General features: G+C 44.7%; 2 protein-coding genes across 4 annotated transcripts in view; both read right to left on the bottom strand.

Moving 5' to 3' along the window:
- Nucleotides 1–22,588, bottom strand: part of LOC139384519 (metallophosphoesterase MPPED2) — a 134,341-nt gene extending 111,753 nt beyond the window's left edge. The window contains exons 1-2 of the mRNA XM_071129349.1: nucleotides 22,341–22,588; nucleotides 19,340–19,614 (exon numbers count right to left, since the gene is read on the bottom strand). Coding sequence (XP_070985450.1) covers nucleotides 19,340–19,467 — 128 coding nt within the window. The 5' untranslated portion in view covers nucleotides 19,468–19,614; nucleotides 22,341–22,588. The remainder of the gene's footprint in view (nucleotides 1–19,339; nucleotides 19,615–22,340) is intronic.
- LOC139384512 (paired amphipathic helix protein Sin3a-like) overlaps nucleotides 1–25,191 on the bottom strand; it is a 320,209-nt gene that overhangs the window by 257,333 nt on the left and 37,685 nt on the right. The window lies entirely within an intron of this gene.

Genomic DNA, 25,191 nt, shown 5'->3' with positions numbered 1-25,191 from the left:
CAGTACCCTGCCCTGAACCTTATTCACTGTTACTAGCCAGCTACTACCCGGTACTTTACCGTGCACCTTAGAGACTTCTGCCCTATGTACAGTTGGAGTCGGAAGCCAAATACATTTAAACTTACCACCCTGCAAACCACTGCTGACTTGCTTCTGAAGCTAAGCAGTGTTGGTCCTGGTCAGTTCCTGGATAGGAGACCAGATGCTGCTGGAAGTGGAGGGCCAGTAGCGAAGAGGCACTGAGTTTGAAGGTTGGCCTTGAAATACATCCACAGGTACACCTCCAATTGACTCAAATTATGTCAATTAGCCTATCAGAAGCTTCTACAGCTATGACATAATTTTCTGTAATTTTCCAAGCTGTTTAAAGGCAGTCAACTTAGTGTATGTAAACTTCTGACCCACTGGAATTGTGATACAGTGAATTATAAGTGAAATAATCTGTCTACAAACCATTGTTGGAAAAAGTACTTGTGTCATGCACAAAGTAGATGTCCTAACCAACTTACAAACCAACTACAGTTTGTTAACAAGACATTTGTGGAGTGGTTGAAAACCGAGTTTTACCTAAGTGTATGTAAACTTCCGACTTCAACTGTACATAGAGTCATTAAACACTTGAATAATGTTTACATTCTGTTTTACCCACTTTATATGCGTGTACTTTATTCTAGTCATGGCTCATCCTACACATTTATTGTGTTCATATACTGGCCATGCTGTCTATACACACCATTATGTATATATTCTTTTATATTCCGGACTCTGACATCGCTTGTTCTGATATTTCTTAATTTCTTTCTTTGTACTTTTTGGATTCTGTGTGTATTGTTTTGTATTGCTGGGTATTACTGCACTGTTGGAGCTAGAAACACAAGCATCTGGCTGCCCCTGCGATAACATCTGCAAATCTGTGTACGCGACCAATAAACGTTGATTTCATTTTGTGTTCGATTTGTATCACTGTAGCGGTAATACTCAGTACTGTAGAAGTGACTTAATTACACACAGAGACATAAAAATACTGTGTGTGTGTGTGTGTGTGTGTGTGTGTGTGTGTGTGTGTGTGTGTGTGTGTGTGTTTTAAAAAAGATCTTACACCATTAAAACTGAAACTAGATATCTGTCTAACCCAAACTAGAACACCTCTTATTAAAAGGCTTCTATAACACACTAACATATTGGCTTATTGGTTCAAATGGAACTGATAGCATTTTAGCTACATGAAACCTTATTAAAATCTTCATATACACCCCCAGGAAGAATATGACATTTTCTGACAAGCAAGCACTTAGATATGTTTATTTTCACGTTTTCATAAATTACGTATACTAAGGCATTTGTGAAAATTCTATACCCATATTGAGCGGGAAAGCAGCCGTGTGTTTGGACAATTAATAGACACTGCAGTAAATAAAACCTAGGACCATGTACCATGCAGGCCAGTGTGCCTTAGCCAATCAGAGGTACAGCAGCATCATTCACTTTGAACTGGACTGTGTGTTTACAGGCAGTAGGGCCTGCCATCATTCACTTTGAACTGGACTGTGTGTTTACAGTAGAGGTCGATTAATTAGTGCTGATTTCAAGTTTTCATAACAATCGGTAATCTGCATTTTTGGACACCGATCATGGCCGATTACATTGCACTCCACGAGGAGACTGCGTGACAGGCTGACTACCTGTTAAGCGAGTGCAGCAAGGAGCCACGGTAAGGTGCTAGATAGCATTAAACGTATCTTATAAAAAAACAATCAATCTTAACATAATCACTAGTTAACAACACATGGTTGATGATATAAATAGTTTATCTAGCTTGTCCTGCGTTGCATACAATCGATGCAGTGCCTGTTCATTTATCATTGAATCACAGCCTACTTCGCCAAACCGGGGATGATTTAACAAAAGCACATTTGCGAAAAAAGCACAATCGTTGCACGAATGTGTCACGGTTGTTTGTATAGACGGACCAAGACGCAGCACATGTTGAGTCCCACATTATATTTAATAGTGAAACTTCAGCAGAACAAACAATAAACAAACAAACAAAACAACAAACCGTGATAACAGAGGTGCTACATACACTACTCAAAACAATATCCCATAACCCACTGGTGGAACAAATGCAACTTAAGTATGATCCCCAATTAGAGACAATGATAACCAGCTGCCTCTAATTGGAAATCATACAAATCACTAACATAGAAAATCAAACCTAGAACCCCACATAGAAAGTATAAACTAGAACAAAACCCCTAGTCACACCCTGACCTACTCTACCATAGAAAATACATGTTTTCTATAGTCAGGACGTGACAGAATGTACCTAACCATAAACATCAATGCCGGAACGGAATGGTTCCGTATTTCACTGAAAGAATAAACGTCTTGTTTTTGAAATGATAGTATCCGGATTTGACCATATTAATGACCTAAGGCTCGTATTTCTGTGTGTTATTATGTTATAATTAAGTCTATGATTTGATATTTGATAGAGCAGTCTGACTGAGCGGTGGTAAGCAGAAGCAGGCTCGTAAGCATTCCTTCAAACAGCACTTTCATGCGTTTTCCAGCAGCTCATCGCTGTGCTTCAAGCATTGAATTGTTTATGACTTCAAGCCTATCAACTCCTGAGCTAGTTAGCGGGGTGCACGCTAATAGCGTTTCAATTGGTGACGTCACTTGCTCTGAGACCTTGAAGTAGTTGTTCCCCTTGCTCTGCAAGGTCTGCGGCTTTTGTGGAGCGATGGGTAACGATGCTTCAAGGGTGGCTGTTGACGATGTGTTCCTGGTTCGAGCCCAGGTAGGGGAGAGGAGAGGGACGGAAGCTATACTGTTACACTGGAAATACTAAAGTGCCTATAAGAACATCCAATAGTCAAAGGTATATGAAATACAAATGGTTTAGAGAGAAATAGTCCTATAAATACTATATTAACTACAACCTAAAACGTCTTGCCTTGGAATATTGAAGACTCATGTTAAAAGGAACCACCAGCACATATTGCACTTTTACTTTCTTCTCCATTGCATTATTTAAACAAATTGAACATGTTTGATTATTTATTTGAGGCTAAATTTATTTTATTGATTTATTATATTAAGTTAAATTAAAAGTGTTCATTCAGTATTGTTGTAATTGTCATTGTTACAAATATACATTTTAAAAACCGTCCGATTAATCGGTATCGGCTTTTTGTGGTCCTCCAATAATCGTTATTGGTATCGGCGTTGAAAAATCATAATCGGTCGACCTCTAGTTTACAGGCAGATGCAACAGTGCGACTTTAGATCATTAGAATGCATTTGTCAAAAGCCACAAAATACACTTGGATGGATTTCTGTAAATACCACGGGAGTCCTCTTACATCTGGGAACTGTACAGTCCTATTGATCCAACAACCACAAAAAGATAGGCTATCTTCCCCAGAATGCACATCAACAACAAGCTCAACTACTAATGCTAGCCAGAGCAAGATGCTCTACAATTGAAGGAAGGAACATTAGATAAACCCTCTCAAACTTTTTCAGCGAGTTGGCCGTCAAAATTGCACTGATAAAAAATGGGGAATAGCCTGCTCGTCCTTCTGTAGCTTGCCTGCCAATGCATGCGTTGTCCCAACTAAGCACCCAAGCTAGCTTGCTAGCTAGCTTCTCCAGACACAAATGAGAGAACACCTCACGCTGACCATTTTACTCGCCGTAGCAGAGCTGGCTAGGCTGTTTACATGTTATCTAGAGCATTTGTGATGAACTATTACCTTTCTTGACTACGTTTACTGACACTGGTCATATTCAGCGGGTGTTTCACGTTTCTAAATTCATCAGTGATTCTGGTCTCTGGTACACTCAGATAAGAGTTCTCTTAAATCGGAGACATACTAACTGTATAACATTGGGTCAGCATAACTAGCTAGCTAACCAATCTCTAGTTGTGTAGCCACTGAAAAACGATACTAGGGGAAAACATCAGTGACTCACCCACTCCTCCAATGACATGACGTCCTCCTAGAAGCTAGCTAGCTATTAGGCTCTGTGTTTTTAGCTACATAGATAGATAGCATATTAGCCACGTTATGACTGACTTATGATCATTACTCGTTTGATTTTATTGACATTCAAAGCCTTAGTTACAAACTGAAACAATGTATCCCGAATGGAGGCAGCAAACAATGTACCAGGCTGTGATTTACAACCTGATAGCAATATGTTTGGACAACCAAGAAATGTATTGGTGAATTAAATGAATCCTGTATTGAACTGCTTCCATCTATTCTGCCCACAATGTCTTAGTGTACATCATGGAATGTTATAAAGCTGGTTTTGAAGCATAAACTGATATTAAGATTGTCTGTTTGTTTCATATCTGTAATGTAGTTAAAACGCTGTCAGTTCCACTTTAAGCCAAAGCACACAGAGAATGAAACACTGAATCCCCCTTGCTACTAAAAACAGTGGAAAAGCTTTGGATAGAAAGCAGAGCCCATTATTTGAGAGAGAGAGAGAGAGAGAGAGAGAGAGAGAGAGAGAGAGAGAGAGAGAGAGAGAGAGAGAGAGAGAGAGAGAGAGAGAGAGAGAGAGAGAGAGAGAGAGAGAGAGAGAGAGAGAGAGAGAGAGAGAGAGAGAGAGAGAGAGAGAGAGAGAGAGAGAGGGGGATAAGGCATGAAAGGGAGAGAGGAAAATAAAGGAAAGGGAAGGGAAGGGAAGAGAAGAGAGGGGGAAAGAGATCTCTGATGTTCGTAGGAGGATATTTCGTTTGACAGAGCACACTTGGCTCAGTGGCCAAAAACACACAAGTAAAGTGGGTCAAAGTTCACTGCTCGCTCTTCCGGGCCTGACACCTAACTCAGAGCAGATAAGAAGGTCAGGGACTTTGCCGTTTTGGAGATGCCACAGTTCCCTCTGATTGATTATAATATACACACTTTCTTGATAAATGTCCAAGAAGTAATACATTGTAGGTATAAAGCGTGTATTTATCAGTCTATGCTTAGTGTAATGTATGCCTAGCCGTTAAGAGTGTTGAGCCAGTAACTGAAAGTTTGCTGGTTTGAATCCCAGAGCGACATAAATCATTACATAACAAATGAAGTATTTTGTTTTAGCTTATACATACACCCTCATCTCTTCTCCCAGCACTTCCTCAGAGCCGTAGGAAGCTGTAATACATAAAAAGAGAAAAGTCTATCCTCCACAGGTTCCTCCAACCAGTCTGGGTAATTGGATAATCTGTGACAATTATGTCTGCCGGGAGAGTTAGGAGTGTCTACCCTGCAACACAGTGGAGTGAGGGAGAGGGGGATGAAAGGATAGAGGAATGGACAGATTGTGTTCTTTTCAGAGGGGCGTAGCGGCAGTCTCCTTGTCTAGCCGTTGGTCGGCCCCCACTGTCCAGTTGGGGTCAATGAGGTCAACTACCCCTGGACTCCCTACTTTTCTGGGCTACAAGTAGGAGCTGTCAATCAGGGGGGGGGCATCCACTATTATTTCTACCTAGTCAGTTGTACAACTGAATGTATTCAGCTGAAATGTGTCTTCCGCATCCTCTGAATCAGAGAGGTGCGGGGGGCTGCTATAATCGACATCCACATCTTCAGGTGCCCGGGGAAGGCACCTGCTGCCTATTAAAGTTACATATAATCACCTATTATATTACAGAGTTACATATAATCAACTATTATATTACAGAGTTACATATAATCACCTATAGTACTCCTTCCCTCTTTCATTCCCAATCAACGCCCACCACAGTTGTCATGTCTTAATGATTTTCCAGTCAATAGCCCTCTAATGGCTAGGCCCCAACCTAGAGCCTTTGGAGGTCAAAGGGCAAATGTCGAATCGCTAATCAACTGGAGTTGACAACGTCCTACCTAATGTTAATAAATATGCGAGTAGCTGTCTCCATTTGTGCCAAAAGATGATTGTGGTAATAAGGTCAAGACAGGTGGTATTTGTCTAAGAACATTTGAAGAATTTCTATGTTTTTCTCTCTCTCATCTTTCTCTCGTTTCAGTAGCAAGGTCTGCTAATGAAATCCCATTAGTTTACAGTCTGTGTATTGGAGGTGTGCATGACCTTCTAAATCCCATTAGTTTACAGTCTGTGTATTGGAGGTGTGCATGACTTTCTAAATCACATTAGTTTACAGTCTGTGTATTAGAGATGTGCATGACCTTCTAAATCACATTAGTTTACAGTCTGTGTATTAGAGGTGTGCATGACCTTCAAAATCCCATTAGCTTACAGTATGTGTATTAGAGATGTGCATGACCTTCGAAATCCCATTCGTTTACAGTCTGTGTATTAGAGGTGTGCATGACCTTCTAAATCCCATTAGTTTATAGTCTGTGTATTAGAGGTGTGCATGACCTTCTAAATCCCATTAGTTTATAGTCTGTGTATTAGAGGTGTGCATGACCTTCTAAATCCCATTAGTTTATAGTCTGTGTATTAGAGGTGTGCATGACCTTCTAAATCCCATTAGTTTATAGTCTGTGTATTAGAGGTGTGCATGACCTTCTAAATCCCATTAGTTTATAGTCTGTGTATTAGAGGTGTGCATGACCTTCTAAATCACATTAGTTTATAGTCTGGGTATTGGAGGTGTGCAATAGTGGAGAATGTTGGCTGCTCTGAGAGGTAGAGAGAGAGCGAGAGAGAAAGAGAGAGAGATAGAGAGAAAGAGCGAGAGAGAGAGAGTTAGTGAGAAAGAGCGCAAGAGAGAGAGAGAGGTAGAGAGAAAGAAAGAGAGAGAGGTAGAGAGAGAGAAAGAAAGAGAGAAAAAGAGAAAGAGTGAGAGAGAGGTAGTGAGAAAGAGCGTGAGAGAGAAAGACGTAGAAAGTTAGTGAGATAAAGATGTAGAGAGAGAGAGAGGTAGAGTGAGAGAGCAAGAGAAAGGTAGAGAGTGAGAGAAGTAGAGAGAGAGAGAGGTAGAGAGAGAAAGAGAGCAGTAGAGAGAGAGTGAGAGAGTTAGAGAGAGAAGTAGACAGAGAGAGAGAGAGAAAGAGAGAGAGAGAGAGAGAGAGAGAGAAAGAGAGTGGTAGAGAGAGAGTGAGAGAGTTAGAGAGAGAAGTAGAGAGAGAGAGGTAGAGAGAGAAAGAGAGTAGTAGAGAGAGAGTGAGAGAGGTAGAGAGAGAAAGAGAGTAGTAGAGAGAGAGTGAGAGAGGTAGAGAGAGTGAGAGAGAAGTAGAGAGAGGTAGAGAGAGAGTGAGAGAGGTAGAGAGAGAGTGAGAGAGGTAGAGAGAGAGTGAGAGAGTTAGAGAGAGAGAAAGAGACTCCTCAGTGGATCTGTTCCTTTGATGGGGATAGCATCACCACAGCACAGATCAACCACCACAAACAGACTGTTCCTCCTTATCACCCCTCTCAGAACCACTGTATGCCACTGGGAGTGTGTGTGAGAGAGAGCAAGATCAAGGGGAAAAGCTGGTGTGTGTGTGTGTGTGTGTGTGTGTGTGTGTGTGTGTGTGTGTGTGTGTGTGTGTGTGTGTGTGTGTGTGTGTGTGTGTGTGTGTGTGTGTGTGTGTGTGTGTGTGCATCCTACAACCGTATCACCAGCTCTAAACGCTATGGGGGCAAATTACAAAGATAATGATCACTGGCTGGCTGACCTGCTAACAAATATTTACCTCTGTCCCTTCCTCTCTACCTGCTCTTCCTTTATTGCTCATCCAGGTCAAACATCAAAACATATTGGTCCGCATTCAACCCACAAACACGCACGCGCGCACCACACACAGTCACACACACAACCCCCCCCCACGCTCACTCATCCACAGAGCAATACCATTTCTAGGAGAGGAGCAGAGAGTGCCTCTCTTATCTTCCGCGTTTCAGCTGTCCTCTAATTCAATAAACTACAGAGGAACAAAATGAACACAGAAATAACAGAGAGGAGAGAGAGAGAGAGAGGAGAGAGAACGAGCAAGGTGAAGACAGAAACGAATGGACAGAGAGGCAGAATGAGGAAACAGGGAAATCTAAAACACAGGCACACAATCCAAATGTAAAATAATACTAGTAAACAAACATGTTATGGTCTTTCCTTCGATCTCCCTGCACCCCTCTGTATCTAGTAGAGGAGCAACCTGCTGGCCCCTCCCTTAGTCCTGCTGGCCACTCCCTGTTAGTCCTGCTGGCCCCTCCCTGTTAGTCCCTCTGGCCCCTCCCTGTTAGTCATGCTGGCCCCTCCCTGTTAGTCCTTCTGGCCCCTCCCTTAGTCCCGCTGGCCCCTCCCTTAGTCCTGCTGGTCCCTCCCTTAGTCCTGCTGGTCCCTCCCTTAGTCCTGCTGGCCCCTCCCTGTTAGTCATGCTGGCCCCTCCCTGTTAGTCCTTCTGGCCCCTCCCTTAGTCCCGCTGGCCCCTCCCTTAGTCCTGCTGGTCCCTCCCTTAGTCCTGCTGGCCCCTCCCTGTTAGTCCCGCTGGCCCCTCCCTGTTAGTCCTGCTGGCCCCTCCCTGTTAGTCCCTATGGCCCCTCCCTGTTAGTCCTGCTGGCCCCTCCCTGTTAGTCCCGCTGGCCCCTCCCTGTTAGTCCTGCTGGCCCCTCCCTGTTAGTCCCGCTGGCCCCTTCCTGTTAGTCCCGCTGGCCCCTCCCTGTTAGTCCTGCTGGCCCTCTTTGTTAGTCCCTCTGGCCCCTCCCTGTTAGTCCTGCTGGCCCCTCCCTGTTAGTCCTGCTGGCCCCTCCCTGTTAGTCCCGCTGGCCCCTCCATGTTAGTCCCGCTGGCCCCTCCCTGTTAGTCCTGCTGGCCCCTCCCTGTTAGTCCCTCTGGCCCCTCCCTGTTAGTCCCTCTGGCCCCTCCCTGATAGTCCTGGGGCGGCCTAGAGTGTTGGGCCAGTAACCAAAAGTTTGCTGGATCGAATCCCTGAGCTGACAAGGTAAAAATCTGTCGTTCTGCTCCTGAACAAGGCAGTTCTCTGTAGGCCATAATTGTAGATAAGAATTTGTTCTTAACTGACTTGCCTTGTTAAATAAAGGTTAAATAAAATATAAAAATAAATAGTCCTGCTGGCCCCTCCCTGTTAGTCCTGCCATAATGGGAAAGTATGGAACACAAAGCCTGTGTTTAATATCACCACGGACGGAACCTTCCGGCGTTTCATTGAGGAATAAATTGCTTCTGCTAATGTTCCTTTCATTACGCCACAGCCCTTAATTGTGCTGCTGACAGGCCTCTGGCTACAGGGGGGATGGGCAGAGACATCGCGTGTTACAGCGGTGTGTGTGTGTTTGTTTCTGCAGCCTCACACATACACAAGCACAATACCAGGGATTTCAGGATTTAGAGCCGACACAGAGGAATGAACTGTTATTAGTCTGAATATACCTCGTCAGTCTGATACCTGTGCAGAACGGTGTCAAAACAAACTACAGGATGTGGTAGCAACATATCCACACTCATAAAGAGCTTCAAGCACAAACAAACTACCCCCACACTGACCCACACAGACCCACACAGACCCACACTGACCCACACAGACCCACACAGACCCACACAGACCCACACTGACCCACACAGACCCACACAGACCCACACTGACCCACACAGACCCACACAGACCCACACAGACCCACACTGACCCACACAGACCCACACAGACCCACACAGACCCACACAGACCCACACACACAGACCCACACTGACCCACACTGACCCACATCCACCACATACATCTACCAAATATTTGTCAAGCTTTTACCAAGCTGCAATATGGAAAGTACGTTGCCTTTTTACACATTATAATGTCTACGCCAGAGGGATGTCAGGCTACATTTGCAATTGTAAACGCAAACTGCTTCAACAAAAGCTCAGTAAATATTAAATCAAACGAGGGCACAAGGCAGTGGTCTAGAACTTGCAACATGAAAGGAGTCTATTCCCAACGACACAGGAAACGGCATCATGGAGACATCCCCTCCGCCACGGCGTCCAGGGGTGGGAAGGCCAGTATCTGAAGGAGCTCAAAATGGCTTCCATCTCAAAACAACAGACCTGCCAAATGTCAACTGTCACTTAACCCCCGTCCACCTTGCTGTAGCGCCAGGGCCAAGGGTAGGAGAGGAACTCAATCAAGGGTTCTCCTGTTTCAAAAGCACTCCATTCTGGCTGCGGTGAAGCAGCGGGCCCCGCGAACAAAGAGATACCGTCTGTGGAGTTTCCAACGAGGGGGAAAACTTCTCCTGAAACTGTCTGAGTAGGGAAGGAGAGAGGGGTGAAGAGGGGAGGAAAGTGAGGGGAGGGAAGGGGGGAGGAACGGATGAGAGTAAAGAGAGTAAAGAGGCCAGCAGAGGTAAAGGGGCAGGTTCGGCTGGACTGATTTAATTTGCAGGTTTCATTATGTGTGACTTGAGAAGAGAGAGGTTTTTGATGTGATTTGTATCCTATTTTGTCACAGAACATTCTAAGCATGTGAATCAAACGCAGCGACTTAACATTCACATACAATGGAGATGGGAGTACCCTTCTTCATTTTTTAACTTTAACCTTTATTTAACTAACAAGTCAACTAAGACCAAATTCTTTACAATGACGGCCTACCCCGGTCAAACCCTAACCCGAACGGCGCTGGGCCAATTGTGCGCTGCCCCATGGGGCTCCCAATCATGGCCGGTTGTGATACAGCCTGGAATCGAACCAGGGTCTGTAGGCACTGATTTGCAGTGCCTTAGACCGCTGTGCCATTCGGGAGCCCAATTAGGCTACTATCCCAGAAGCCCCCGCTTGTTTGCGGATTTCTGTCATGTGACACACTACCCGTCAGTAGTCCCCTCTCCCCCAAACACCCCTCCACATTCACAAAGAGGACCCTCTCACAGCAAATCCTATCACAGTCCAAAACCAAACAGCACATATCTAGACATGTGCTGGGCTAATTGTCAGAAGAAAATCAACCGAGTGTGTTCATTTGGATGAACACAACTGTATGGCTTTGATTCTGTTCTTTAGCATTTATACAGAACACACAGACACACAGTTGGGTTGGTGTTGTTAAATGATTCACACTTTTATGAGCTTCTCAATTATTCAGAGATTGAAAGTAATTAACGAGGCATCTGGAGAAGAACAACGGAATCAAATATGGAATTAAAGACCAAGGAAAAAGATGATGCAACTCAGTCCTATTTTGGGGATTCAATTTCCATTTCCACATGATCAAATGAACGTGGAATTCTAACACCACATTCAACAATAACAACGCAATTCCACATTTTACCAAACCATCTAGAAAGGAATTCTGCTGCATCGTAATTTAGTGTTTTAAAAGCAGCGAGGAGCGCTCCCGTGTAGAGCTGTCTCAGTGTGTGTGTGTGTGTGTGTGTGTGTGTGTGTGTATATGTGTGTGTGTGTGTGTGTGTGTGTGTGTGTGTGTGTGTGTGTATATGTGTGTGTGTGTGTGTGTGTGTGTGTGTGTGTGTGTGTGTGTGTGTGTGTGTGTGTGTGTGTGTGTGTGTGTGTGTGTGAGAGAGAGTGCTTGTGTCAGCGTGTGTTTGCATGGTTGACTGCATGTATGTGCGTGTGTTAAAAAGTGATCTTGGACGCATGCCAACCTTTAAGCACCTACACCCCCACCTCCCTAAAGAGACCAGTGTCCCCTTAGTCCCAGTCTAAACTCTGTGTCCCCTTAGTACCAGTCTCAGTGTCCCCTTAGTCCCAGTCTCAGTGTCCCCTTAGTCCCAGTCTCAGTGTCCCCTTAGTCCCAGTCCAAAATCTGTGTCCCCTTAGTACCAGTCTAAACTCTGTGTCCCCTTAGTCCCAGTCTAAACTCTGTGTCCCCTTAGTCCCAGTCTGTGTCCCCTTAGTCCCAGTCTAAACTCTGTGTCCCCTTTGTACCAGTCAAACTCTGTGTCCCCTTAGTCCCAGTCTCAGTGTCCCCTTAGTCCCAGTCTCAGTGTCCCCGTAGTCCCAGTCCAAACTCTGTGTCCCCTTAGTACCAGTCTAAACTCTGTGTCCCCTTAGTCCCAGTCTAAACTCTGTGTCCCCTTAGTCCCAGTCTAAACTCTGTGTTCCCTTAGTACCAGTCTTAGTGTCCCCATATTCCCAGTCTAAGTGTCCCCTTAGTCCCAGTCTCAGTGTCCCCTTAGTCCCAGTCCAAAATCTGTGTCCCCTTAGTACCAGTCTAAAGTCTGTGTCCCCTTAGTCCCAGTCTAAACTCTGTGTCCCCTTAGTCCCAGTCTAAAATCTGTGTCCCCTTAGTACCAGTCCAAACTCTGTGTCCTCTTAGTACCAGTCTAAAATTGGTGTCCCCTTAGTCCCAGTCTAAACTCTGTGTCCCCTTAGTCCCAGTCTGTGTCCCCTTAGTCCCAGTCTAAACTCTGTGTCCCCTTAGTACCCGTCAAACTCTGTGTCCCCTTAGTCCCAGTCTAAACTCTGTGTCCCCTTAGTCCCAGTCTAAACTCTGTGTCCCATTAGTCCCAGTCTCTGTGTCCCCATAGTCCCAGTGTCTCATTAGTCCCAGTGTCTCCTTAGTCCCAGTCTCTGTGTCCCCATAGTCCCAGTGTCCCCATAGTCCCAGTGTCCCCATAGTCCCAGTCTCAGTGTCCCCTTAGTCCCAGTCTCAGTGTCTCCGTAGTCCCAGTCCAAACTCTGTGTCCCATTAGTACCAGTCTAAACTCTGTGTCCCCTTAGTACCAGTCAAACTCTGTGTCCCCTTAGTCCCAGTCTAAACTCTGTGTCCCATTAGTCCCAGTCTCTGTGTCCCCATAGTCCCAGTGTCTCATTAGTCCCAGTCTCTGTGTCCCCTTAGTCCCAGTGTCTCCTTAGTCCCAGTTTCTGTGTCCCCATAGTCCCAGTGTCCCCATAGTCCCAGTGTCCCTTTAGTCCCAGTCTCAGCGTCCCCTTAGTCCCAGTGTCCCCTTTGTCCCAGTCTCAGCGTCCCCTTAGTCCCAGTGTCCCCTTAGTCCTAGTCTCAGTGTCCCCTTAGTCCCAGTCTCAGTGTCCCCTTAGTCCCAGTCCAAACTCTGTGTCCCCTTTGTCCCAGTCTAAACTCTGTGTCCCCTTAGTCCCAGTCTAAACTCTGTGTCCCCTTAGTTCCAGTGTCCCCATAGTCCCAGTGTCCCCTTAGTCCTAGTCTCAGTGTCCCCTTAGTCCCAGTCTCAGTGTCCCCTTAGTCCCAGTCCAAAATCTGTGTCCCCTTAGTACCAGTCTAAAGTCTGTGTCCCCTTAGTCCCAGTCTAAAATCTGTGTCCCCTTAGTACCAGTCCAAACTCTGTGTCCCCTTAGTACCAGTCTAAAATCTGTGTCCCCTTAGTCCCAGTCCAAACTCTGTGTCCCCTTAGTACCAGTCCAAACTCTGTGTCCCCTTAGTCCCAGTCTGTGTCCCCTTAGTCCCAGTCTAAACTCTGTGTCCCCTTAGTACCAGTCAAACTCTGTGTCCCCTTAGTCCCAGTCTAAACTCTGTGTCCCCTTAGTACCAGTCAAACTCTGTGTCCCCTTAGTCCCAGTCTCAGTGTCCCCTTAGTCCCAGTCTCAGTGTCCCCGTAGTCCCAGTCCAAACTCTGTGTCCCCTTAGTACCAGTCTAAACTCTGTGTCCCCTTAGTCCCAGTCTAAACTCTGTGTCCCCTTAGTCCCAGTCTAAACTCTGTGTCCCATTAGTCCCAGTCTCTGTGTCCCCATAGTCCCAGTGTCTCATTAGTCCCAGTGTCTCCTTAGTCCCAGTCTCTGTGTCCCCATAGTCCCAGTGTCCCCATAGTCCCAGTGTCCCCATAGTCCCAGTCTCAGTGTCCCCTTAGTCCCAGTCTCAGTGTCCCCGTAGTCCCAGTCCAAACTCTGTGTCCCCTTAGTCCCAGTGTCTCCTTAGTCCCAGTCTCTGTGTCCCCATAGTCCCAGTGTCCCCATAGTCCCAGTGTCCCTTTAGTCCCAGTCTCAGCGTCCCCTTAGTCCCAGTGTCCCCTTTGTCCAAGTCTCAGCGTCCCCTTAGTCCCAGTGTCCCCTTAGTCCTAGTCTCAGTGTCCCCTTAGTCCCAGTCTCAGTGTCCCCTTAGTCCCAGTCCAAACTCTGTGTCCCCTTAGTCCCAGTCTAAACTCTGTATCCCCTTAGTCCCAGTCTAAACTGTGTGTCCCCTTAGTTCCAGTGTCCCCATAGTCCCAGTCTCAGTGTCCCCTTAGTCCCAGTCTCAGTGTCCCCTTAGTCCCAGTCTCTGTTTCCCTTTAGTCCCAGTGTTCCCTTAATCCCAGTCAAAACTCCCCGTGTCCCCTTGGTCCCATTCTAACTCCCTGTGTCCCCTTAGTCCCAGTCTAAACTCAGTGTCCCCTTAGTCCCAGTCTAAACTCAGTGTCCCCTTAGTCCCAGTCTAAACTCAGTGTCCCCTTAGTCCCAGTCTAATCTCTGTGTCCCCTTAGTCCCAGTCTAAACTCCCCGTGTCTCCTTAGTCCCAGTCTAAACTCCCAGTGTCCTCTTAGTCTCAGTCTAAACTCCCTGTGTCCTTTTAGTCCCAGACTAATCTCTCAGTGTTCCCTTAGTCCCAGTCTAAACTCAGTGTCCCCATAGTCCCAGTGTCTCATTAGTCCCAGTGTCTCCTTAGTCCCAGTCTCTGTGTCCCCATAGTCCCAGTGTCCCCATAGTCCCAGTGTCCCCTTAGTCCCAGTCTCAGTGTCCCCTTAGTCCCAGCCTCAGCGTCCCCGTAGTCCCAGTCCAAACTCTGTCTCCCCTTAGTCCCAGTGTCTCCTTAGTCCCAGTCTCTGTGTCCCCATAGTCCCAGTGTCCCCATAGTCCCAGTGTCCCTTTAGTCCCAGTCTCAGCGTCCCCTTAGTCCCAGTGTCCCCTTTGTCCAAGTCTCAGCGTCCCCTTAGTCCCAGTTTCCCCTTAGTCCTAGTCTCAGTGTCCCCTTAGTCCCAGTCTCAGTGTCCCCTTAGTCCCAGTCCAAACTCTGTGTCCCCTTAGTCCCAGTCTAAACTCTGTATCCCCTTAGTCCCAGTCTAAACTCTGTGTCCCCTTAGTTCCAGTGTCCCCATAGTCCCAGTCTCAGTGTCCCCTTAGTCCCAGTCTCAGTGTCCCCTTAGTCCCAGTCTCTGTTTCCCTTTAGTCCCAGTGTTCCCTTAATCCCAGTCAAAACTCCCCGTGTCCCCTTGGTCCCATTCTAACTCCCTGTGTCCCCTTAGTCCCAGTCTAAACTCAGTGTCCCCTTAGTCCCAGTCTAAACTCAGTGTCCCCTTAGTCCCAGTCTAAACTCAGTGTCCCCTTAGTCCCAGTCTAATCTCTGTGTCCCCTTAGTCCCAGTCTAAACTCCCCGTGTCTCCTTAGTCCCAGTCTAAACTCCCAGTGTCCTCTTAGTCTCAGTCTAAACTCCCTGTGTCCTTTTAGTCCCAGACTAATCTCTCAGTGTTCCCTTAGTCCCAGTCTAAACTCAGTGTCCCCTTAGTCCCAGTCTAAACTCAGTGTCCCCTTAGTCCCAGTCTAATCTCTGTGTCCCCTTAGTCCCAGTCTAAACTCCCCGTGTCTCCTTAGTCCCAGTCTAACTCCCCGTGTCCCCTAAGATCCAGTCTAAACTCCCTGCTTCTCTGTCTGGCCTCCTCTGCATTTTACCCTCACATCCCGCTCAAATTGGACGCAATGCGATTACCGGCCCAACTCAAAGCACATGTTCCAAGTTGCTGAGCATTTCACTTCATGGGACGACAAAAAGGAGAGGAAAGGGAAAACAGACAGTCAGGAAAATAAAGCAACACAAACACGGCTGGGCTATGTTTGTCTGACACAGAGAGGCTCCCATGCTCTCAAGAATGTTCACTTTGACTCCTGGGTCACGTTACCAAGCATTAGCAAGAAATTGCAGCTGATGGGGTCTGAATGTGTGGGACACTGTGTGTGTGTGTGTGTGTGTGTGTGTGTGTGTGTGTGTGTGTGTGTGTGTGTGTGTGTGTGTGCATACACCCTGAGTGTGTGCAGTGGTCTAGTGCTAGCTGTGCCACCAGAGATTCTGGGTTCGAGCCCAGGCTCTGTCGCAGCCGGCCGCGACCGGGAGGTCCATGGGGAGACGCACAATTGGCCTAGTGTCGTCCGGGTTAGGGAGGGTTTGGCCGGTAGGAATATCCTTGTCTCATCGCGCACTAGCGACTCCTGTGGCGGGCCGGGCGCAGTGCGCGCTAACCAGGTCGCCAGGTGCACGGTGTTTCCTTCGACACATTGGTGCGGCTGGCTTCCGGGTTGGATGTGCGCTGTGTTAAGAAGCAGTGCGGCTTGGTTGGGTTGTGTTTCGGAGGACGCATGGTTTTCAACCTTCGTCTCTCCCGAGCCCGTACGGGAGTTGTAGCAATGAGACAAGATAGCAACTACTAAAACAATTGGATAACACGAAATTGGGGAGAATAGGGGTAAAAAAAGAAAATAAAAATGATATTAAAAAATGTAAATAAGTGTTCATTCAGTATTGTTGTAATTGTCATTATTACAAACACATTTTTAAAAATCGGCGGATTAATCGGTATCGGATTTTTTGGGTCCTCCAATAATCGGTATCGTTATCAGCGTTGAATATTCCTAATCGGTCGACCTCTAGTTTACGACCTCTACAAGAGATACTGCTGTGCTGCGAGTCACAGACATCTAAATAGTGTCTCCTGGACTGCCCGCCCGGCGCAAAAACATTAGCAAGGATAAAGTTTCATAAGGCAACCGCCCATCTCTCCTCTTTTTTCTCTTTGGTTCAGGAGGAGCAGCAAGGTCTTTATTTCTGTCTAAATAGAGTGGCTGCAGCGGCAGGGCTAGGCTAACCCCGGGCCAATCTGATCATTATCTACCCCATCTAAACAAACCTTACTTTCCCAGAACAGAGCACGCATTCTATAAGCACTCTTACATGGTGGGGGAGGGGTTTATGTGTGTGTGTGTGTGTTTGTGTTTGTTTGTCTGTGTGGGGTGTGTGTGTGTACAAGGAACGCCTGTGAATGTGTGAATGTGTGTGTGTGTGTGTGTGTGTGTGTGTGTGTGTGTGTGTGTGTGTGTGTGTAAATATACAGCAGCAGTCTCAGTCTCATACACAGGTTAAAGAATGAATGCCTCAGATACTGGCAGCCCTGTAGAAGAGTACAGGAAACACATGCATGTATTTATCATGGTGCTTAGCTTATTCTATCCCAAAGAATCAAAATGGTAGTTCAGGTAATTCAAGTATTATCTAATTACAGTATAATGTCATTACCGTTTACCAGGTATTTCCTATGTCAAAACAAGAACCTTACCTCCTTACCTCATTTGCACACACTGTATATAGACATTTTCTATTGTATTATTGAGTGTATGTTTGTTTATTCCATGTGTAACTCTGTGTTGTTGTTTGTGTCGCACTGCTTTGCTTTATCTTGGCCAGGTCGCAGTTGTAAATGAGATCTTGTTCTCAACTAGCCTACCTTGTTAAATAAAGGTGATCTGGCCCACCTGGTTAAATAAAGGTGATCTGGCCTACCTGGTTAAATAAAGGTGATCTGGTCTACCTGGTTAAATAAAGGTGATCTGGCCTACCTGGTTAAATAAAGGTGATCTGGCCTACCTGGTTAAATAAAGGTGATCTGGTCTACCTGGTTAAATAAAGGTGATCTGGTCTACCTGGTTAAATAAAGGTGATCTGGTCTACCTGGTTAAATAAAGGTGATCTGGTCTACCTGGTTAAATAAAGGTGATCTGGCCTACCTGGTTAAATAAAGGTGATCTGGCCTACCTGGTTAAATAAAGGTGATCTGGCCTACCTGGTTAAATAAAGGTGATCTGGCCTACCTGGTTAAATAAAGGTGATCTGGCCTACCTGGTTAAATAAAGGTGATCTGGCCTACCTGGTTAAATAAAGGTGATCTGGTCTACCTGGTTAAATAAAGGTGATCTGGTCTACCTGGTTAAATAAAGGTGATCTGGTCTACCTGGTTAAATAAAGGTGATCTGGTCTACCTGGTTAAATAAAGGTGATCTGGTCTACCTGGTTAAATAAAGGTGATCTGGTCTACCTGGTTAAATAAAGGTGATCTGGCCTACCTGGTTAAATAAAGGTGATCTGGCCTACCTGGTTAAATAAAGGTGATCTGGTCTACCTGGTTAAATAAAGGTGATCTGGTCTACCTGGTTAAATAAAGGTGATCTGGTCTACCTGGTTAAATAAAGGTGATCTGGTCTACCTGGTTAAATAAAGGTGATCTGGTCTACCTGGTTAAATAAAGGTGAAGCAAAATACATAAATCAAAAAACAAAAGGTGAAAAATACCAGATGTGATAATGTGTAACAACAATGATTTGCATGACATGGTATATAAAGATTTAGCTTCAATGGTTCATTTAAACAACTATGTGAGGATCCAATGGTATTTGATGGTTGAAAAAAGGAGCAGGAGGACAGATGTATAGTGGTCAGAACATCGTGTCCATACACCTTAAGATGAGAGTCAGAGAGAGACCACAGGCCAGGCATTCAGACAACCACAGAGTCGACCGCAACGTCAAGCCTCGCACCAGCCTGCAAAAGAGCCCGCTTAAATCATAAATATTACCATGTCTTTTACATAAATCTGCCACATCGTCCCTGCCCACAGCGGTCTGTTGACCACATGCGGTGGAGATTCGCCGGTCAGAGCACTTTGGCCTGCTGATGAAAAGCAGGGCATTGTGGGTAGCAGACCAGACAACGGTCACGTTAAAGAAGTGGCTGGATAAATAAAGGAAGAGGACAGACTGATAGACAGAGGGGACATAGTGAACATGCTGTAGGGACGTCATGCCATGCTTCAGAAGACTGCTGTTATCAGCTAGTCATAGACTACAACACAGGTAGAACCTACAACACAGGTAGAACCTACAACACAGATAGAACCTACAACAGCGGTAGAACCTACAACACAGATAGAACCTACAACACAGGTAGAACCTACAACACAGATAGAACCTACAACACAGATAGAACCTACAACACAGATAGAACCTACAACACAGGTAGAACCTACAACAGTGGTAGAACCTACAATACAGCTAGAACCTACACCACAGCTAGAACCTACAACACAGATAGAACCTACAACACAGATAGAACCTACAACACAGATAGAACCTACAACACAGATAGAACCTACAACAGCGGTAGAACCTACAACACAACTAGAACCTACAACACAGCTAGAACCTACAACACAGATAGAACCTACAACAGCGGTAGAACCTACAATACAGCTAGAACCTACACCACAGCTAGAACCTACAACAGCGGTAGAACCTAGAACACAGCTAGAACCTAGAACACAGCTAGTGTGTGTGTGTGTGTGTGTGTGTGTGTGTGTGTGTGTGTGTATGTGTATGTGTATGTGTATGTGTGTGTGTGTGTGTGTGTGTGTGTGTGTGTGTGTGTGTGTGTGTGTGTGTGTACTCACATGTGGACATGTGGAGGTTGAAAGCGGCTCTGGTTGATGTTGTAGTGAGTGAAGGCCTGTGTGGGGTTGGAGCTGTACTCGTCCACTGTGATGGTCACTTTGCCCTGAGAGGCGATTCCATGAGCCATGCTTCCGCCGTTCGGACATCAGACACAGTTCACCAGGATCCAAGGCTGAACCGTTCAGCGGTCATCCTTCAGAACCGCTGCTCAGAACTATAACCGCCTCGTGTACAAAACCGGATCAACCACACTGGACCACAACCACACAGCAATCTGAAGAGAAACAAAGAGAAGAGAAACAGAAACACGGTTGAACCAGAGTTTAAATCACAAACATACCCTTTTGTAAATGTAGATGAGACTGTGATGTAAATAGTAAGAATAGGCCATTCTGATTGGTAAATAGGTACACACATCAAGCTTCCTCTAAACCAAAACACAATAATTTTCCTGAACAGCGGTTGCCGTGATGACAGACATCGACAGTAAACTGTGAACCTGGCAAATGTTTGTAAAAATGGTAAATTGTAGTAAATACTGAAGATACAGTCTGTAGATGGGAAGTGATACTGTAAGCAGGTGCTCCTAATATTGAATAGGGAAATACTGCGTCTTCATTTGCTAAATAAGGAACAGTTGAAAGAGTCAGTAACAACCCTCCTTATTGAGGACGTGATTTGTCAAACAGATTAAACCATACAATTATAATTTTGCAATAGTATTATAAAAAAATATTATAAAAATCTGGACAGAAAAAATACACATGCAGTAATTTAAATAACCATAGTCTAAATATCTGAAACTACTCTAAGGCCATCTAAGAACATCAGAAAATAATAACTAGAAACCATTGATTCTGCAGTAATTTCCCTGAACATTTCATTATTATTTAGGATGAAGACAAGCTCATCCTGTATGACAAAATAACTAACCTGTCCAACCATTGGTCATTAAACAGATGCAATAAGGAGCCCATGCAGGTTGATCAAACACATGTGAAATGACCATATTAATGGATTACAACACATGTAGAAATCATTTTGACATTGAAAACATATATTACAAGTATAAAAGTTTAACAAATCAATTTGAGCATAAAATGTTACTAATTAAATAGTTGCATGCAGAAGCATAGATTGTCTGATGCTATCCTAATTTTACAATGTGGTTATAGCTCGTCATATTCAATTAAAAATGAATCATAGTTAATTGCAAAATTCAGTTTACTTTCAAATTGTAAATGTATATCCATAAATATTTAGAAAAATACGTTTTGATAGTAATGCAGTTAGTAACATTTTAATTTAAGGCACAAACTCACCTATCAGAGAAATAGATCAATAATGGTAAATCCTAAATAGCCTTCATAAATCACAATAGTGTGCGATTGTTTATGAACTAAGAGTAACTAACATAAACTGACGTTACTGACCCAAGAAAACGACCCAAGTTACCGGTGTCGTGTGATTTCGCATACCGCTTTGGAAGCTTGCTCAACGGTGCTTCAGTTCTGCTGTGCTCCCTCAACCCTTGTGTCGCTCCCTCCTGTCTCAACCCCTGATTGATTATAGTCAGTAGTAAGTAGCCACTGTGGGCTTGACATCGCACCTGCAAGCTTTTTATACGAGACCTCCACTTGCACTGTCTCTCCGACGCAAGGACCGGTAGCCTACTGTGCCCCTCAATTTAAAAGTCCATCACTAATTGAAAAATCTAAACAACGGTCGCCGAGTTCAGGAGAGGATTCATTTCAGTGTTAACAAGTGCTTGATAGCCACGAAGACACTACTTTATATTTGTAAATACAGTCATACTTGACATAGCACATTCATAATATATACTGTATATTGTGTACATATCCGTTCATTACTTTGTATAAGCTAATTACCTCAACTCATTTTTATTTTTAATCAGACGTTTTTAAATGATTGATTTAGATTTGTGCACTGCATTGTTGTGGGAGCTAACACAAGAATTTCCTGGCACCTTTTATAGCCTCTATGCTGTACTCTGTGTTCGTGACGAAAAACATTTTATTTGTTTTTTATTTTGATACAATGTATCGACGCAACAAAACACAAGGATACATTTTACTATTAGCAACATAAGATGGTACAATGTATATATATATATATATATGTACATTATATACATTATATATATATGATATACATTGTAACAACTCCAAAGCAACATTGCGACCATGGCTATGTACCAATTAGGCGAAATGCCTCCCTCTGTGTTTAGCTATCACCATTTAGGCCTAGAAGATAACAATACATGCAATCAAATATCTCCAAGTTGCCTGTGGACTTGAAATTGTACGGTTTACAATAGGCCTACACTAGCCTAGGCTACTGTAAACAGACACCCGTGAACTTTGCCCAATGCTTGCAGCACTCCATTGAAAAACGTGAAACTGCAGACAGTGAGCATGCATGGTATTGGTAGTTAGATATTCCATACGTGTGTATTTTGCAATAGCCTATGATGGCTTACCTTGGTAGCCTACATAGCTAGCTGCAACTAGCTACTTCAAGTAGCTAAATCTGTCCATGCATTTTAAATGCACGCTTTAGCTTCCCATATTAAATGCTTTCGCGCCAATACACTGTAGTTACTATTTCTTCCAATGCAAACATACACGTTCCTAACTTTAAAAATGCACATTCAAATGATAAATCCACTATTTACTACCGCATTACTAAAGTCGGGGAGAGGGAAACACACTGACCCTATGGTACCACACATTACTAGCTCAGTGCACCGCTTGCCATAACATTGCTGTTTTCAATAATGAACTAAAAGGATCTGTGAACTGTGCGTTCTGGCATCTCGTATAAAGAAACAGCAAAGGTGGTCAGTGTCAGCGAACCATCTGCACTAACCTCTTGCTCTCCCTCGTAAATGACAAGGCACCTCTAACCTGCGGCTTTGTGTCATGTTTTCTTATTCTCTCCATGCCTGCGATTTTCAAAGCCAGAGGTGAATATAGCTACCTTCGTTCTGGCGGATACGTGTCCCGGGGTCGCCCTCTACGCTGTCAAAAGACGCAGATCCATGCGGGAGAATGCCGATTTTGGAGGCCGGCGGGGGTTGCAGTCTGGGCGGGCAGGGCAGAACCTTCGACCCTGGGGGACCTCGGCTGGCTCTTGTGGAAACGAGACAGACAGAAGCGGAGAGGGGGAGCAAGAGAGAGAGAGAGAGAGCAGCCTCGATCTGACAGAGGAGAAGCCGGAGAGCGGTGTAGTGAGATGGGACTGCCACTGGGGTCAGAGAGAGCAGAAAGAGCACAGCCTCGCACGCGGGCTCGAGCACGGGCACAGACAGACAGACATGTGCGCGCGTGCGCACTCCCGTTTGTCTCAAACACCCGTTTTTTGCTTCTGCAAGCTGGCTCAATCTATTCCATTTAGAAAGACAGATAACCACCATGAGCCTGTCAGCACCATTTCCGCGTGGAAATATACTTTATTTCTCTCGCCATTCGTGGCTTGTCTTTTGGCATGGATACGATAGGCTTGCCTAAGGTATACGAGTATTTAGAGTTTACTGCAATTCACACTTGCAGGGCACCACAGACGTGACGGAGTTGACTGGGAGAGTGGAAAAAATATGCGGCTATCGATTTCCTTCAGTAAAACCATAATACAGAACTCAATACTGTGGCTGCAAGTCCACGAACTCTCCAAATGACACATCGTTTGTCCACCATGCAGCCAAATATGCAGCAGTCCACCAGCAGCAGTAGCCTACAGCAGTCATGACTGCAGTGATTTCTGTAATAGATTTAACACAATTATATGTTATCATTTAAAGTAAAGGTCCAGTGAAAATCTCACTTTTAAAAGTTAATATTCTGTTAACTCCTACCCAAATAATGTTGTTGACTCATCCTATACCTATAGTTGTGGCCACAGGGGGGGACAATTTAAAAACCCACCTCAAACTTGCATGTCAGACTGTTTAAAATATGAATATTTTTTATGACAGGTATATGCCCACACCCTTCTGTTGTTAAGCCCACACCATTTCAGCACAGAAAAACTGCCTTTTAACAAACTTAATTACAATTTTTGGAAGGAAAACTATTTCACTCATATTGTAATTAATAAAAGGTCATATTTCATAGAAATCTGGAAACACTGGACAGTTACTTTAATGTTTTGTAGCTGAAATCACAGGTGCCTGCCTATACCACAGCCTATACCTGAAGCACTTCCTTATCTCTGTTCCAGTATTTAACTCTAATTCTGCTGGGTCCTAATGTCCCATAATTAACATCAATACAGTAGAAATACACTAATTCAGTTTAGGCTACTAAATCAAATCCCACTTAAGGAAATATTTGCCCAAATCAGCCTACCATTTATAGATAGATAGATATATAGATAGATAGATAGATAGATAGATAGATAGATATACAATCATTTATAGATAGATAGATAGATAGATAGATAGATAGATAGATAGATAGATAGATAGATACTGTAGATTGATGATGCTCTCATTACATTGCTTATTATATCATCCCAGAGTAGATTACTTGGCTATATATCTTGTAAACATGTAACCTATGTCCATGTATACCAGTACTATAACCCCCTACCCCTACTATTATCATTCTTCATACCAGTAAATACTGGTGGTTATGTTTTGTGGGAACACCCCATGAAGCTGTTACAGCAGCAAACTAGCACTATTTTCCCTGGTCTGCTGATGACTGTTCAGCCACATTTTACTGAATTAATTATTTGTACCTCATTTCTTATGTTCTTCCTCTTAAGAGTTGAACCCTAATTGGTGTCAGTGACCCTGATCAGCAGCTTGGTTTATTAATTCTCTGAAACAGATTAAGTCGGCTGCTTTTGTGGGAGAAGAATCAATGATGATTTTAACACACGTCTTCAGGCCATCGGGATGCAAACTAGCTATTTATCCTCACCGGATTACCACAGAGTACAATTGAAATCACAGGTCAGACACATTGAAAGGCTAATTGGATAAAAGCTTCAGAATAGGATCCGAGGAAAACATTAAACTAACATTTTCAGAGTGGTGGTAAGGAATTTGTTAGCATCAAATAGGTTTTCTGTTGTATGGAAGGGGAGGGCAGAACAAGGATAAGATTTGTAAGAACTAAAGACTGATCAAGTTGGGTTTTCTGGCACATTGCTTTTATCCTTTCAGAGCGGAAGATAGTTTGGAGGACATTGTCCACCTCAACACATGTCCCAAAACAGGGAAGGAAAGAAGGAGAGAAGGAGAGGAAGACGGTTTGGAGGTCATTGTCCACCTCAACACATGTCCCAAAACAGGGAAGGAAAGAAGGAGAGGAAGACAGTTTGGAGGACATTGTCCACCTCAACACATGTCCCAAAACAGGGAAGGAAAGAAGGAGAGGAAGACGGTTTGGAGGTCATTGTCCACCTCAACACATCTCAAAACAGGGAAGAAAAGAAGGAGAGAAGGAGAGGAAGACCGTTTGGAGGTCATTGTCCACCTCAACACATCTCAAAACAGGGAAGGAAAGAAGGAGAGAAGGAGAGGAAGACCGTTTGGAGGACATTGTCCACCTCAACACATGTCTCAAAAAAGTGTCACACCCTCAGGACCACTCCTTCATGCCCTCCTGGATCGGACTGGACCTGACCACTCCTGCATGCCCTCGTAGTCCTGACCACTCATGCATGCCCTCGTAGTCCTGACCACTCCTGCATGCCCTCGTAGTCCTGACCACTCCTGCATGCCCTCGTAGTCCTGACCACTCCTGCATGCCCTCGTGGACCTGACCACTCCTGACCACTCCAGCATGCCCTCGTGGACCTGAGTGGACCTGACCACTCCTGA

Source organism: Oncorhynchus clarkii, chromosome 26, assembly GCF_045791955.1.
Source record: "Oncorhynchus clarkii lewisi isolate Uvic-CL-2024 chromosome 26, UVic_Ocla_1.0, whole genome shotgun sequence".
Taxonomy (NCBI): Eukaryota; Metazoa; Chordata; class Actinopteri; order Salmoniformes; family Salmonidae; genus Oncorhynchus; species Oncorhynchus clarkii.
The sequence above is the reverse complement of the archived record's forward strand: the minus strand, read 5'-3'. Positions and strand labels throughout refer to the sequence as shown.